The sequence below is a fragment of the Aythya marila genome (assembly GCF_965140915.1).
Source record: "Aythya marila genome assembly, chromosome: 6".
Taxonomy (NCBI): Eukaryota; Metazoa; Chordata; class Aves; order Anseriformes; family Anatidae; genus Aythya; species Aythya marila.
This window is the reverse complement of record NC_139047.1, coordinates 401,888-417,903: the sequence shown is the minus strand read 5'-3', so window position 1 is coordinate 417,903 and position 16,016 is coordinate 401,888. Positions and strand designations below refer to the sequence as shown.

The 16,016-nt window shown below is 40.6% G+C and overlaps 1 protein-coding gene across 8 annotated transcripts in view; it reads left to right on the top strand.

The window, feature by feature from the left end:
• SPATS2L (spermatogenesis associated serine rich 2 like) overlaps positions 1 to 15,107 on the top strand; it is a 149,772-nt gene extending 134,665 nt beyond the window's left edge. For 5 of the 8 annotated variants that reach the window (XM_082763299.1, XM_082763297.1, XM_082763298.1 and 2 more), the window contains exons 8-12: positions 5,206 to 5,264; positions 9,575 to 9,684; positions 10,213 to 10,315; positions 12,552 to 12,772; positions 13,653 to 15,107. In XM_082763299.1, coding sequence (XP_082619425.1) covers positions 5,206 to 5,264; positions 9,575 to 9,684; positions 10,213 to 10,315; positions 12,552 to 12,772; positions 13,653 to 14,051 — 892 coding nt within the window. In that variant the 3' untranslated portion in view covers positions 14,052 to 15,107. The remainder of the gene's footprint in view (positions 1 to 5,205; positions 5,265 to 9,574; positions 9,685 to 10,212; positions 10,316 to 12,551; positions 12,773 to 13,652) is intronic. The other 3 variants (XM_082763302.1, XM_082763303.1, XM_082763301.1) reach the window with 1 other exon arrangement.
• Positions 15,108 to 16,016: the final 909 nt, after the last annotated feature.

Here is a 16,016-nt window from a genome sequence, read left to right as displayed (position 1 = left end):
CTTATTATATCCAGCTGTGGGGCATGGCTATCGGGCATACCTCTGTGTGAATGAAAACATAAACTGCTCCAGTATTGCAATATTTTGCTTGGATGCAAAATCTGTCAGAATGTAGCCATGTCACATATGTAGGGCAGGAAAAGGAGAATTCTAAACACGGTTTAAGATGCAGGGGAAGGTCAGTAAAGCTAAGTGAATTCCCTATTCACTAGTGCATTTGAGGTATTTGTTGCCAAGGTTGAAACCCATGTGCTGTAATTGTGTTCTCACTTTTCTACAGAGGCTGAGTAATGATCTTAGGGATAAAAAGAGAGCCCCATGAAATCCAAGAGAAATGTGTAAAGTACAAAAGGAGCCACAGTTCCTCATAGCATCTCTTGCCAGCAAATCATTTTCACATATTGAAAAGAAACAGCTCCTACTTGCCCATACAGTCTGCTTCCAACCACAAGCGGAAAGTACCCTGTAGTAGTAGGGGCCAGGTTTAATTAACACTGCGCAGAACTGGACAAACAAAGACTAGCCACCTCTACTCTTTGCATCTTAAACACTTTAGTATGTCGAATGCTTTATAAAGAACATGAAAACCAGCATACACAGTGAACAAAAAGCACTTGAGAGCTTCAGCATACTGGGGGCAAAACATTGACATAATGCTGGTAATGGACTTGGACAAGAGGACAACTAGGAGGCATGTGATAAATGTTTGGGGAAGATAAAGCCAACTTTCAATTGTTCTCTAATTTGAAATCAAAGTAAAGCAGTGGTTAAATGGGGGAAGAACTCATTTAAAAGAACATATTTGTACCTGTGATAACTCAGTGCTGGATGATGAGCAATACTGCCAGTGCTCATAGTTGGAGAGCTGAGTGAACATAGGCATCCCCTTACTGGGATTCCTACTTGGTAAACTGGAAAGATAATAGTTTATTTTTCCTGTAGTCCAGATTCAGTGGCACTAGATGCAGAGCTGCCTTTGTTAGTGACATGATAGTTATTGTATGGCAGATGCCTGGAAAAGCCAGGACTGCTATTGCTTTACACTACTGAGCAGAGTTCCTGTGCTGCTTCTCTCTGCATTTCCAGGCAGTCCTCATTAGCTTTCTGTCTACATGTGTACTGGGTCTGGCTGGGATGTTATCTTTCCCTGCAGTAGCCCATACAGTGCTGTGCTCTGCACTTGTAGCTAGAACAGCAGTGGTATCCCACCAGTGTTGTGTCTGCTGCTGAGCAGTGCTTGTGCAGCATCAGGACTCTCTCTAACCCTCCTAGGGGGGTGGGCAAAAAAGTGAGAAGAGAAACATCACCAGGGCAGCTGACCTAAACCAACCAAAGGGATGTTCCATACCATATGATGTCACACTCAGCAATAAAAGGTGGAAACTGGAAGAAGGGAGGGATGGGCTCTCGTGAAAACGTTGGGCCTCCTCCCGAACACCAGCTATGTGCGTTGAGGCCCTGCTTCAACGACATGGTCAAGCATCGCTCATTTGTGGCAAGTAGAGAGTAATTTCTTTTCTCTGCACTTCCACATAGCCGTTACTTGTTTTGTTTGTTTTCCTCCCTTATTTCCTTTTCCCCTTCCCTTTTCCCTTTCCCTTTTTTCCCTTTAGTTAAATTGTTAATAATAATCTTTCCTTAATTATTATTATTATTATTTCACTTTAATTAAGTTATCTTTATCTCAACCTGTGAGTTGTTCTTTACTTTACTTCTTCCCCTCCTCATCTAAGGAGGGGGAGTGAGAGAGCAGTTGTGGTGTTTAGCTGCCTGGCACGATAAAACCACCACCATGTGTCTGTTTGCCAGCTGACTTTTTGTAGACCTTATGCCCCTAAAGAGCAGATTTTCAAATCTTCTTGCAGTTTGTTCTAATATTTGTTTACCTGTCAGTCACATGATCCAGTCCATAACCTTGTTTAGTGCACAGAAAAAATGTTCTGTCAAAAGTTTAGGTTTCCTGGGGCCCAGTGTTTTTTTCAGGTACCTTCAAAGAGCAGCATTTCTGCTGAGGCTACCAAGCCTTGCCCATATTTCTAGAGGGCCTAGGAGGATCTAAGCAAGCAGCTCTGGTCTCAGGGTAGCTACTTGGCTGCATAGCTGCAGCACCAGGAGAGGAGACTGCTTGTTTGCTTCTTGCTGCCTCCAGCGGTTTGGAATTTCCACAAATACTCAGCTAGGGTAGAAGCAGGTGGATCTCATGAAAATGGAGGGAATTTCATGAAACGAGATGCGTAATTCCCCCTTCTTGCCCCTTTGTCCTTTACAGATACTTGCTTCATTCTCATATTTTTGCGAAGCTTGCAAAGGTGGATTTCAGAGCTTTCTAAAGTAGATTCTACTGTCTCAGTCTTTTTTAGTTTTGGAGGCCATGCAGATAGATCGTTAATTTTGTATGTTATTTTGAAAGAAAATCTTGACACACCTGTCCATCTTACAAAATATAAGACAGTGTCTTGAGCCTGTTTCAGGTGCAATATAAGGGAACTGCAGATCCCTGGATGCCAGGAGCGAAGATCACAGAATCATCTAGGTTGGAAGAGATCACAAGATCACAGAGTCCAACCTCTGACCTAATACTAAACAGTCCACCACTAAACCATATCCCTAAGTTCTACATCTAAATGTCTTTTAAAGACCTCCAGGGATGGTGATTCCACCACTTCCCTGGGCAGCCTGTTCCAATGCCTCAGAACCCTCTCAGTAAAGAAGTTCTTCCTAACATCCAACGTAAAACTCCTTGGCGCAACTTAAGCCCATTCCCCCTCGTCCTGTCACCAGGCACATGGGAGAATAGACCAATCCCTATCTCACTACAGCCTCCTTTAAGGTACCTATAGAGAGCAATAAGGTCGCCCATGAGTCTCGTTTTCTTCATGCTGAACAAGCCCAGCTCCCTTAGCTGTTCCTCGTAAGACTTGTTCTCCAGACCCCTCACCAGCTTGGTCGCCCTTCTCTTGAGTCGCTCAAGCACCTCGATATCCTTCTTGTAGTGAGGGGCCCAAAACTGAGCACAGTACTCGAGGTGCGGCCTCACCAGAGCTGAGTACAGGGGGACAATCACTTCCCTAGCCGTGCTGGCCACACTGCTTCCTATGCAAGCCAGGATGCCGTTGGCCTTCTTGGCCACCTGAGCACACTGCTGGCTCATATTCAACCAACTATCAACCATCACTCCCAGGTCCTTCTCCGCCTGGCAGCTTTCCAACCACTCATCTCCCAGCCTGTAGCTCTGCTTGGGGTTATTGCGCCCCCAGTGCAGGACCCAGCACTTGGCCTTGTTGAACTTCATACACTTGGCCTCAGCCCATCAGTGCAGTCTATCCAGATCCTCCTGCAGAGCCTTCCTACCCTCAAGCAGATCGACACACTCCATTCACCACAACTCTTTGGGCCCGGCTATCCAGCCAGTTTCTAACCCAACGAAGCGTGCGCCAGTCCAAGCCAAGAGCAGACAGTTTCTTGAGGAGAATGCTGTGGGAGACGGTGTCAAAAGCCTTGCTGAAGTCAAGGTAGACCACATCCACAGCCTTTCCCTCATCCACCCAGCGTGTCACTTTATCATAGAAGATCAGGTTTGTCAAGCAGGACCTGCCTTTCATAAACCCATTCTGACTGGGCCTGATCGCCTGGTTGCCCTGCAAGTGCTGCATGATGACTCTCAAGATAATCTGCTTCATGAGCTTCCCTGGCACTGAGGTCAAACTGACAGGCCTATAGTTCCCCAGGTCTGCCCCCTGGCCCTTGTAGATGGGCATCATGTTTGCTAGCTGCCAATTGACTGGGATCTCCCCTGATAGCCAGGACTGCTGAGAAGAGGCCTGTGAGCAATAAGGTTGGTGTTATAACCTGAGCAAAGAGAAAGTTTCATCCTCATCCACAGCTCTTCAAAAGCCTAGAGCCTGCTTTAAAACCCATAGACTACTTAATTTTCTCTCAATCTTCCCATTCTCTCACCTACCTGAATGTGTTCAGCTCGTACCTCAACCCTCATCTCACTGATCCTCAGAAGCCCTCTGTGTTCACAAGTGCACACTGTGCCATCTTGAAGTTCAGATTAGATGCTGCAGGGTGTGTGGTATAGCAATGTTGTGTGTGATTTAGGGTGCTGAGAAATCTTGAGCCAGCTCTACTTGCCATGCTCATGTCAGATTTTGGTATGTCATATTCTGGAGATACAGTGCAGTTTGTCTCAGAAACCAAGCCAAATTTCCTGTGGCTGTTTTTAGGTCCTGGTGTCTTCCGCTGGGTACAAAAGCTTGTTGAGAACTCCACTCTTCCCTCGAGTGCGTGCCTAGATTTACTCGTGGTGTTTGACTGGCTTTTTGCAGTTTCTCCCTAGCTGCTTGAGTTCACTTACATAAAAAGCACCATTAACATTGGTGGTGTTTATTAAATGTGAATATGAGTAAGAATAATCCTGTGAGGGGAAGCTGGAGTGGTGTACCAGAGCATTGCCCACTGGAGAGCATTCTGCAGTTTTGTTATTTCACTGAATAATGTTGCTGGCTTGGTGATATGAACGTTTTACCAGACCCCCTATCTGCCCTCAGTAGATCCGCCTGATCAATTTGCACTTCGATAAAAACTTTGATCAGTTTGCTGTCAGGGATTGCACACCAGAGAGTTGTAAAAGGAGAAGCTTGTGAGATCTTCAGAAAGGTCCTGTGAAAGGGTAACTGATCCTTTCCAGACTTTGGTGGTTGAGTAAGCTGACCTCTCTCAAGGCTTATTCACTTTATTTTACCCTGACATATTTTGCAAGGATATCTCTATAGGAAGAGAAGGAGCTCTTTTTCCACATGGCTTTAATTCTGTTTTATTCTTAGTACAGCACTGAAAATGAAGTTGTATTAACTTGGGTAGCAAGCAACAGTGGTATATCTGGCTTAATTAGAAAAGAGACTGTTTAGTCATTTGAGAACTGCTGTGCCTAGGCAGTGAGGAAGAAGCATATCAGAATGACTTCCACATTTCTGCAGATAAATGGGCAGACCAGTGAAATGTTTGTTTAAATTAACACACACTGATTGTAACTAATTATATACTGAGTTTGCCTAGTTGTTTTGTAGTCTTCCATTTCTTTAAAATCTTACTAATTTCAAAACTGCCATAACTAGTATCTGAAAGCCTTTCTTTAGCTTTTGATTTTGGTGGAGATCTAGCATGGATTAAATTGCAGTTTTCTTTTTTTTCCTTTTTCAGCATCATAGACAAAGAAGTGTCATTAATGGCAGAAATTGATAAAGTTAAAGAAGAAGCCAGTAAGTACAAAGCGTGTCAGGGAACTTCTGGTATAGTCATGGAAAAAATTGTTTTGTTTGGCAGAAAATCTACATAATACGTCAATTCAGTTAGCAGTGTTCCTGTATCTTTCATTGTACACATATTCTTAGGTGTTTTGGTATAGTTTCTATCTGTAAGGATTATGCGTCAAAGTTTCAGTATTATGAAATTAAGATAAACCAAAAGTTTGCATGAAGTTAGATTAAAAATATTTATTCATTCTGTTTACTTACCAGAGCTTTTGATCACATTTTCACCTCATTTCTATGGTTTGTTGAGTACTTTATTTTATTTTCTTATTTGATGTGTTTGCTTGCTTATATATATGAGTTAGAATGCTGGAAGTTACTGAGGAACAGGTTGTTCTGGCTTTGCATAGCTGTCATGAATTAGACCAAGAAAAATCAAAAAACAGATGTTTACTGGAATCTGTTTTCTTAATAATCTTTGGGAGTTTCTCTCATTTCAGTCTTTTGCGTCTCTGTTTCTTGCATAGGGTGTACATGTATGTGTGTGTATTGTGGGTTGGGAGAGGGGCAATTTGACGCATGCATCAGGATACCACAGTATCTGTCATATATCCCATCAGAGATATGGTATTTGTGGACCCATAGTCAATGGAATGTGTTTCAACAGAAATAAGTAAAGAAGTACAGAATAACCCAAGTATTGTTAGAATGATTCTTTGCCTGATAGATGAAATACCACTGCCATGCATGCATATAATCTTTCATTGATTTGTGAGATTAAGACTCTTCCAAGGGGGGGGGAGGTTCCAGATGCATGCAACATTCATGAATGCTTCATTTGCATTTAGAACTCTCCTTTAGTTCACAAACATATATTAGTTAGAGATTAAAAAAAAAATCAATCCTCTGTTGCCAGTTAAGTCTCTTGCAGTTATATATGCATAGAGACTAAAAAGTATGAGTTGTTGCAGCAACAGTTGGCATTAGTTTGTTTTGAATTTTGTATGCTAACTTCTCTAATGCCAACATGCTGTAAATGTGGATTTGGAGTTCTGTGCTGTTCTGTGGAGGAGCTGTGAATGGAAACGTGTCAGTAGGTTTTTACCTGCGAAGGCTGACATAATTGGCTACAGGGCATGCCCAGGAAAACCAATGGAAAAACACCCACTGATGTCAGCAAACAGAAATCCAAGCCCTAACTGCATAAACAATATTTTGAAAATTCACAGTCCAGGGGTGATGGTATATTAAGGCCAATTCATTAGTCTTGCTGGGGAGAATAGTCATTTTTTTTTTGAAAGTAAAGCTTATTCTTATTTACAGTCATGCTAAGTGCTGTATTCACGCACGGCAGGTTCAACTTCCCTACTTTTGTACTAACTCCACATATGACATTAGGTGTTCTCCTTGCCTGTCTTTTAACTGTGTTATTTCTGCTGTCTCTCAACCCTGTTGTAGGCCTGTAGGCCTTCAAAACTTGAGGTAGGAAGTTGTTGTAGGACTATAACATGCTAACCAAGATTTACATTATTATTTATTTTCATATCTCTTTGCTGCAATGGAGGACTATTTTAATGTGGGTAATCTTCCTCTTACTGTTAATACTGAGAAAACTTACAAAATGATCATTTCCCTGCTTGACCTCCTGGGCAACGCCCACTCCTACTGGCCCCACCTTCCCAGGTGTCCTTAAATAACAGATTTGAGGCCCTGGATCTTGAGAGAGTTGAGGTGGAAAATGTACCCAGGAGGATGCCTAGGGTGAAGAAGTTGACTCCACGCCTCAGGACTGCCTGCACCAACAAAGAAAGAAGGGTGATTGTTGTGGGAGACTCTCTTCTCAGGGGAACAGAGGGCCCTCTTTGTCGGCCTGACCCTACCCGTAGGGAAGTCTGCTGCCTCCCTGGGGCCAGGGTCAGGGATGTTGCCAGAAAGCTTCCCAACCTGGTTCGCCCCTCTATTATCCTCTTTTGATAGTCCAGGTTGGCAGTGATGACATTGAAGAAAGAAGTCTCAAGGCTATCAGACAGGACTTTAGGGGGCTGGGACGATTAGTGGAGGGAGCAGGAGTACAGGTGGTGTTTTTGTCTATTCCTACAGTGGCAGGGAGGGGTACAGACAGGACACGGAAAGTCCACCTGATAAACACGTGGCTCAGAGGCTGGTGCCAACACAGAAATTTTGTTTTTTTTTGACCATGGGGCGCTTTACTCGGCGCCCAGCCTGATGGCTGCAGACAGGTCCCACCTATCTCTAAGGGGAAAACGGATCCTAGCCCAGGAGCTGGCAGGGCTCATTGGCAGGGCTTTAAGCTAGGTAAGAAGGGGGACAGGGCTGAAACAAGGCTTGTTGGAGGTGTGCCAGGGGGAACAATGGCAAGGCCGGGGGATAAGGCAATGGCCCAATTGAAGTGTATCTACACTAATGCACACAGCATGGGCAACAAACAAGAGGGATCTGGAAGCCATCATGCAGCAGGCAGGCTACAACTTGGTTGCCATCACGGAAATGTGGTGGGATCACTCTCATGACTAGAGTGCTGCAACGTCTGGCTATAAGCTCTTCAGAAGGGACAGGCAGCACAGCAAGGGTGGTGGTGTGGCGCCTCACTATAAGAAAGACATAGAGGTGCTCGAGAGAGTCCAGAGAAGGGCGACAAAGCTGGTGAGGGGTGTGTAGAACAAGTCTTACAAGGAGCAGCTGAGGGAGCTGGGGTTGTTCAGCCTGGAGAAGAGTAGGCTCAGGGGCAACCTTAAGGAGGTCTTAAAAGACCTCCTCAACCCTGGAGGTCTTTAAAAGACGTTTAGATGTAGAGCTTAGTGATATGGTTTAGTGGAGGACTGTTTAGTGTTAGGTCAGAGGTTGGACTAGGTGATCTTGGAGGTCTCTTCCAACCTAGACATTTCTGTGATTCTGTGTGATTCTGTGATTTCTGGATACTTGGCTGGCATCTCATGCTGAGATTTAATCTGATAAAAGTTTCTCAGACTTGTAAACCATGTTCCACAAAAAGGAATTGAAAAGGTCAGTTAGAGAAACATAAACGCCTGTCATTAGGATAAGTAGGTAATATAGGCACAGGTTAACCAACAGGTCTGAGGAAACTCTAGCCACCCCTTCACTTTCTGTAAACCCTGCCCTGTGCAACACACACTCTTCTATTGCAGCATGGTTGCTCCCATACAGCTGTACAGACACCACTCTCCCCTGCATTTGCTGAACTATGCTGTACTTTCAAAAGAAGCTCCCATGCAATTAAATATAGTGGGTTGAGAAATAAATTCTGAAATACCATTAATTCTCTCCTTAAAAAGGAAAAAAAAAAAAAAAAAAAAGGCATTATAAAGTATGAGCTGGTTAAGAGACTTGTAAGGACCACTCCGGAATTCTGTGGCAAAGGAAGGAAGTCAAAGAAGCCCAAGTCTCAACATCAGTAATGAAATCAGTGGCCTTATGAAGCTTTACAGCAGCAGCCACCCCCTTACCATGATTATTCGCATAAGCTCTAGACAAAAGACTATGATTACTTATTGTTTTACATTTAGACACTGTCTTTCTTCTCTGCCATAAGTGATGATCCCACCAGACAATCAATCATTCGTTCCTTTTACATTAAATCACCATGTAGGTAGCGGTATTTGCATATAGTTAATTTTCTACCAAAACTGTAATATATCACATCATCCTGAATGTAAATGGACTGTGATTTTGTGACTCACAGTTAATCTTTTCCTTTTAAATGTAGCTATTCACCACTTCCTTATAAGAAGCATATGAGATGGGCAGTATTGAATAGTTATTTTTTAATTAGGACTGGTGGCCTTTGTAATAGTGCTTTGACCTAGAAATGGCAATTGTGTATATTCTGTACTTGAAAGTAAAATTGCAGTGCCTGTGATTTAAACATAAACCATATACGAACAGATTTTTTTCAGGGGAGCTAAAAAGCCCCTGTATTCATAAAATGCAGCATGTCTTCAGAAATAGGCTGCTGTGTCAGCAAATGTACTGCTTCTTTCTGTGTCTAAATGAAAGGCTTCCTGAATTTGTACTTAAGGCAGTGGAAAATTGAAAACAACGTGTTGCTGCCCCTGTTTATCTAAACATTACCTTTTACTTTGTGATAGATATCCTATTTTGAGATCATTTCAACATTAGGCAGTTTGGTTAAATAAACTGCACAAGCAGCATCATATTCTGTTTAGTTCAAATGTGGTTTGTGTGTTTGCCTCATGATGTAGTGTTAATGCCAAAAAAGAAATGAATTACAGACCAATTTAGCATCCTAGCAATAATTATTGACTATTGGTATTTGGTAGTGGAAATTCTGACTGCTCGGCAGAAGAAAGCTGAAGAGCTGAAGAGACTGACGGACCTAGCCAGTCAGATGGCTGAAGCACAACTGTCTGAACTCAGGGCCGAAATTAAGGTCAGGAATTTGCTTCTGTTTGGTTATGTTAGCTGTTTGTGCAAATGTGAAGAAAGCACTGTATTGTTAAAATGCCCAGTCTGCTCCTACCTACCTACTATGAACCAAAGGGTAACTAGCTTTCTGGGGGGAAAACATACCTTCTTGAAGCATTAAAGGACATCTGAGCAGTCTGCATATGCTGTCAGAGAAGTGTAAGCTATCCCCTTCACAAGTAGAGCTCTTTGTGTATCATTTATCAGACCCGGTTAACAAGTAAACCCGATAGCTTCAGGTTCAGTGATCAAATGAAATGACCCACTTCCCACATGCGGGACTACTCCACTCATCACTGGGCTGTGAGAATTGTCATTTGGTAAGGATGTGAAAATGTTTGGTTCTGCATAAAGATCCTGTGTACAGGACAATGTCGAGAGATTGCTGAGCCTTAATGTGATCTTAAGATGAGTATCGATTGTTTTTTTATACCATCCATATGGTCTTTTGATCAGAATGCAAATTGCTGTTAACCTGCCTGTATTTTTGCAGCACTTTGTAAGTGAACGGAAATATGATGAAGAGCTGGGTAGGTCTGCACGATTTTCCTGTGATACAGAACAACTGAAGACCCAGATTCAGCTCTGTGGAGAGAGTAAGTGCCGGTGATACATCACACCCAAGTTCTCAGAATGTCATGTCCCACATAGCTATCCAGGAAATGCTGGTCAGAAATAATGGCATCTGTAATGCCAGCACACGTGTGTGTAGTAACTCTGATGGAATGGTATGCAGCAGTCTTACTGAATATACACTGGGCACTTTTACAGTATGCAATATACTAAGCTCACTGTACATGTGTTGAACAAACCATCTGCACAGTTGCTGTCTTTGTCAGAGATTTACCGATATTACTGAGGTGAGTTGGAGTTTTCCATCTAAAAAGCAATTCAGCTGTAGGGAGCTTTCAAATTTGGTAGTTACTTATGATTAACTAATAAATTGGAGGCTTCTCTGTGTGACCACAGTATTATGAGACCAATTCACATATCTCCTGCTAAGGAGCAAGTTCCCAACTTTATAGCCATATTTATTGGGTTTTCCAGGAGCCAAATATTACTCTTTGGAAACCACCTCCTGTTCTGCTTGGAAATTCATGTTCGTTTTCTGCTCCAAATATCGTGTTCCTGCTGTAAAATGAGAAATAAGCTATCTCACATCTTTGCCTTTGAAGAAGACACCTATTGAGAGAAATATTTGATGTTAGCATAAGTGAGTAGGAGCCTTTAAAAAACAAACAAAAAACAAAAGCAAACAAAAAGGATGGTTCTCAGTTGCTAAAATTATTGTCCTAAAAGTAGAAAAATAGAAGTACCTATTAGATAAAAAATCAGGTGTCTCACAGAAAATGCTCTTTCTAGTTTGCGTCATCTGTGCTAGAGGGGAACAAGGAAATTCTGTAATCAGAAAAATCAAAACAGCAAATTAAAGTTGAGAGCTGTATTTACATCAATAGCCTCAGAATCCTTTTTGAGACTACCCAGGAGCCATTACACAGAAGCAGACATCTTGAATTGCTTGTGGAAATGCAGAGAGGCAGGAGTAAAGGATTTGTTTGGTGCACTTCGCATCTAGATATGGAATTGTTTAAGAAATCCTTGTGTCTCAAAATACTAAGTAGGGAGCAGAAATATGAGATGAGCAATAGTGATTTCTGATAGTGCTGACTGTACTGTGGTCTATATATTGGGGATTAGTGCATTGCATTCAGTTCATTTGATAGATAACCATGGTAAACATGTCTACCATGGTAGACAAACATTGTTAACCACTTCTTTAGAAAGAGCAACAGCCACTAGATTATTTTTTTTCTTCTTAAAAATATTTAGGCATACTAAGGAAGTTTTTATGGCTATTACCTGTGTTGCAGCTAGTATGTATGTAGCCTGCAAGCTCCAGGGTCTTCAGCTTTCCATGATCAGTGAATGATCTGGAATCAAATTAGTGCATGGTGTCTACAGGCACAACTTCCTTTGACCTCAAACAGTAGAGAGTTACTGGCATACCACTTGCTTCCTTCCAATGTTTCTTCATTTAGGAGGAATAATGATCCAATTAGGAGCATTACTGATAGAACAGCAGTGTGAGGGGCAGTCCAGCAGCATGTGGGTTCAGCCCAACTGGTTAAAATTTGCAAGCAAACCAATAGCTGCCAGGAATTTTGAAGAGTTTTCTTGGATAACCAAAGGTGTGGGTTGGCAGTCAGTGGGGCTTTCATACTCATCGTTGACAAAAAAAAAAAATATAAAAATTGCTGAAGTACATACACCTTCATATAAAGCACATCCATAACAGTTACGTGATTTGTATTTGAGCTGAAAATACTTAGTAGGATAGGCAATGGGTCCATTTTAACTGTTGGTTTCATGGGCTTTGAGACAACTCTGATCTTTGCACAATACATCTTTAAACAGTGCTAAAATAATAGACTGTCTTCTAAGTCCTCTGGTATAGTCACAAGCTAGTCTGTTCTAACTACCAAGGTAGCTCCCGAGACCCTATTTTTTATTTGTGGTCAACCTTTAGGCAGGTGCCCTGAGGAAAATGGTTCCTCATATTTACAGTACAAACAGAATTGTTCTAGTTTTAGTGTGGTTCTACTATACCAGCTTTTTTGTCTCCATAACCCCTTAATGAGGCAGTTTCAAAGAAGTAAAACAGTATGATCTAATTCTTACCCTAGTTATCTCACTTACTTCATTATCTAAAGTAAGGCTAGAATGATGCTACAAAAAGTAACTGTAAGCAGGATGAGAATACAGCATTATGTTTAGATGTTGATTATTTAACTGGTAATACAGAATACTTTTTTTTTTTTTTAATTTTTACAGTTTCTCACCCAAAGAACAATTATTCCTCAAGAACACCATGTAGTTCAGTGCTGTCTTCAGTGACCTCACATGCAACAACGGGCAAGCAAAATACACACACTCGAAAGTCCTCTAGTAATGCCAAGAACTCTGATAACAAAACACCCAACACTAAAGTACAAAGTCATCATTCTTCCAATCCTACAGAATCTTCTTCCCAAGGAATACCAACAAATAAGCAGGTAAGAAACCAGTTATGAACTAAGCTAGACGATGTCAAAAAAAATCAGATTAACAACTATTACTGGAAGTCATTAGTACAAAATCAAATACTGGTTTGTAGATCATATATTTAATTCATAATTTTCAAAAATATGCAAACGTGAGTATGTCTTTTCCGGATTCATTTTCAAGGTAGTATGAAGGTAGTTCATACAGTTCTTGTGCTGTTGTGCTTACTCAGGTAAAACTACCACTAAAGCTGGTCTGAATTTTGTCTCATTTTTTTTGGAGGCTTAAAAAGGTGCGTGAAGGGAAGTATAAGAGTAACACACAATGTCAGTGCACGTATGGAATCAACTGTCCTAGTAGCTATGCGAATAAAGTAATATATCCAGTTCCTACTACTGATCAAAACTTTCTCTGAGCAAGATATCACAATGGATATCTCTCCCAACATGTGGTTTCTTAACTTGACTGATTTACATGTTAATTTCTGTTTGTCTTGCAGTAGTTAGACAGTACTTCTCACTAGACAAGGTATTTTAGAAAAAAAAAAAAAAAAAAGGAAAACAGTCAGTGACAATTTCTTTGATACCTCTTAGTTGCTGCTGTTGAGAAGTCAAGTACTTCATCTCTCTTTTCCATTTTTTCTTGAATCATGGCTGATTTTAATTTGGCATCTCTGGTGAACCTTCCACATATGTTTCCAGGCTACTCAGATGTAGTATGTTACTCGTAGTTCGGTCATTGTGTTGTTTCAAAATTGTTTTCCCTCTCTAGTTATACTGAGAATTTTATTCTGCAATTTCTGTTAATTCTGATTGCTGTATTTCTTGTCCTGTAGAAGATTGCAGATGATCTAACACTTATTTTCAATAATTTCAATTTCTTTCTGGGTAGAATGGGCCTTCTAGTCAGAGACGAAGATTCAACACACAGCACCAAAATATCCGTCTCAATGGATCTCTTAAGTCGCAAGGTGCCTGTAACGAGGCAGATCAAAATAATATAAAAAGTGGTTCCAGGTCTGAACACAGAAGACAGCAGCATAACAGCTTCAGACCTAAAAATAAAGGAGCTACGAAAAATCAAGAGCAGTCCGCAACTGCAAAGACCACAGAGAATCTGACACATTTGGAAAAGACACGACGGAAGCATCATACAGCAGACACCACAGATCACAGGCCTTTCCGAGGCAGCGTTGGCAGGATGTCACAATGCAATTTATGCCCAGCAAGGATGGAGGTTTCCGCTGATGCCACTGTTCTTTCGGTGCCAGCTGTGACTTTGGTGGCTTAAAATGTCACAGTGAAGGCAGGCAGAAAAATTTTAAGCTCTTCAATTTAGTTTCTTGCTCAAGATGCTTGTTGGTGAAGAAAATAAGTCAGAACATAGTCATTTTAAATCTGTTGCTGCTTAAAACTTGTTGGTATCTTTACTACTTACTAATTATTAAAATTATACTTCAAAGACTTTGCCCAATATGTTCACCGTTACTTTGTCATGACAGTATAGAATCTTACCAAAGCAGCATTTACTTCTTAGAAGAATAAAGTCCAGATTGGAAAAATAAATTGATGTCACAACAGCAAAAGACCTGTTGTAGATACGTGGTTATACCAGTCAACATTGGTTGTTTTTTTTTGAGCAGCCTGTGTTAGAAGGATGCCAGGATGGCTGTGTGCTGCGGTCTGCAATGAAATCAAATAATCTTACAGAATTTTTCTACAATCTCTATACACCTTTTTCTTTCTGTGCATGCATCTGTGTGCATGTATACACACACATACATGCACACTGTATACACACAGTATTGCTATATATGAAAAAATTTGAAAAAGCAGTACATTGGATTCTAGCTTATTATTCCATAAACTGACATCTTTAAATGTAGCTATAAATTGTATTAAATGTATTACATATTGGTATTTTCATTGACAAACTATTTTTATGAAAATGCTAATTTCATTCAAGTTTGGATTGTATATAGTCATGGCTATTCACATGCACAGCCCTTTTCTCCATACGTATCAGCCACTTTTCTATGACTAGTTGGATTTATTTTTTTGCACATGAAAAGTCACAGGTGTTCTAGACTTGAATCCAAATTATTTTTCTATATTTTTGCTGTAGGAACCATCTGTCCATAATGAGCTATGACTAATAAATTTGTTACAGCAATGTGCAGCAGAATCTGGAGGTACATATTTAAGCAGATATTACATCTTTCTGAGTTTTCTATTAAAATAAAAATCTTAGTGTTAATGTTATGATTCTGTATTTCAGAAAACTTGTTTCTTCAAAAAAATTAAAATAAAATCTCCTTTCTAAAATATTCTGGTGTTTCCTGCCTTGCACTACCTAACCACTTATCATCTTATTCAAATTATGTTTGATTAATTCAACTGATAGCAGTTGTGGGAGGCTTTCAGTTTGAATTTGGATTGGAACAGGCTTTTGCTGTTAGCTAGATTCCAGTGCCACAAGTGCACAGAACAGCACCTTCCCATAAGAATAGAGTTGATCCTGGACAATTCTACATTAGAAGTTATTTAACATAGCAAGGTGTCGGAATCGAGACCCAGCATCAAGTGAACTAGAGGATCAGAATCAGAAAGGTGTAAAAGGGTCTATTTTCCTCTGAGGTCAGTAAGAGCAGGACACTTAAGCATCTTTAAAAGTTTATTCCTATGTTACTGTTTGTTATTGCTTTATGCCAGTTTCCTCTGCCTAATTTCTGTTAGCTGACTGCACACTTCCTTACTACTTTCACTTTTCCTGTGTAGCCCTCAAAAATAATCACAAAACAGAAAGCAAGCTGCATTGCTTATGGATAATTTTATTATTTCTCTTTATATCTGTATACTGTTTTTTCCATGTGAATACTGATAAACCTTGTTCTACAAAGAAAACAGCTCATCTTCATTTGGAATAGTCATAAGAGAAAAATAAATATTTGTAGGTAAACTCTGCCTTGCAAAAGAAAACTTCTTTTAATTACCTATCATGTTTTTAGTCTGAATGCTTTGAGTAAATGAAACTGAAATTCCAGAATCTGTGCTGTGCACACCCATCAGAAAAGTAACTTTATAATTTGTCTGCTGCTGTACAGCTTGATCTGTAACCTCACAGTGAGAGATGTAACGACAATTTCTGTACAGCTCTTAAACAGGAATCTTACTATATTGTGCTTACATCATTTGTGAAATGTATTTGTATCTCTTCTTGTACTCTATCCTAAAAGGAAACTGACATATCTATAAT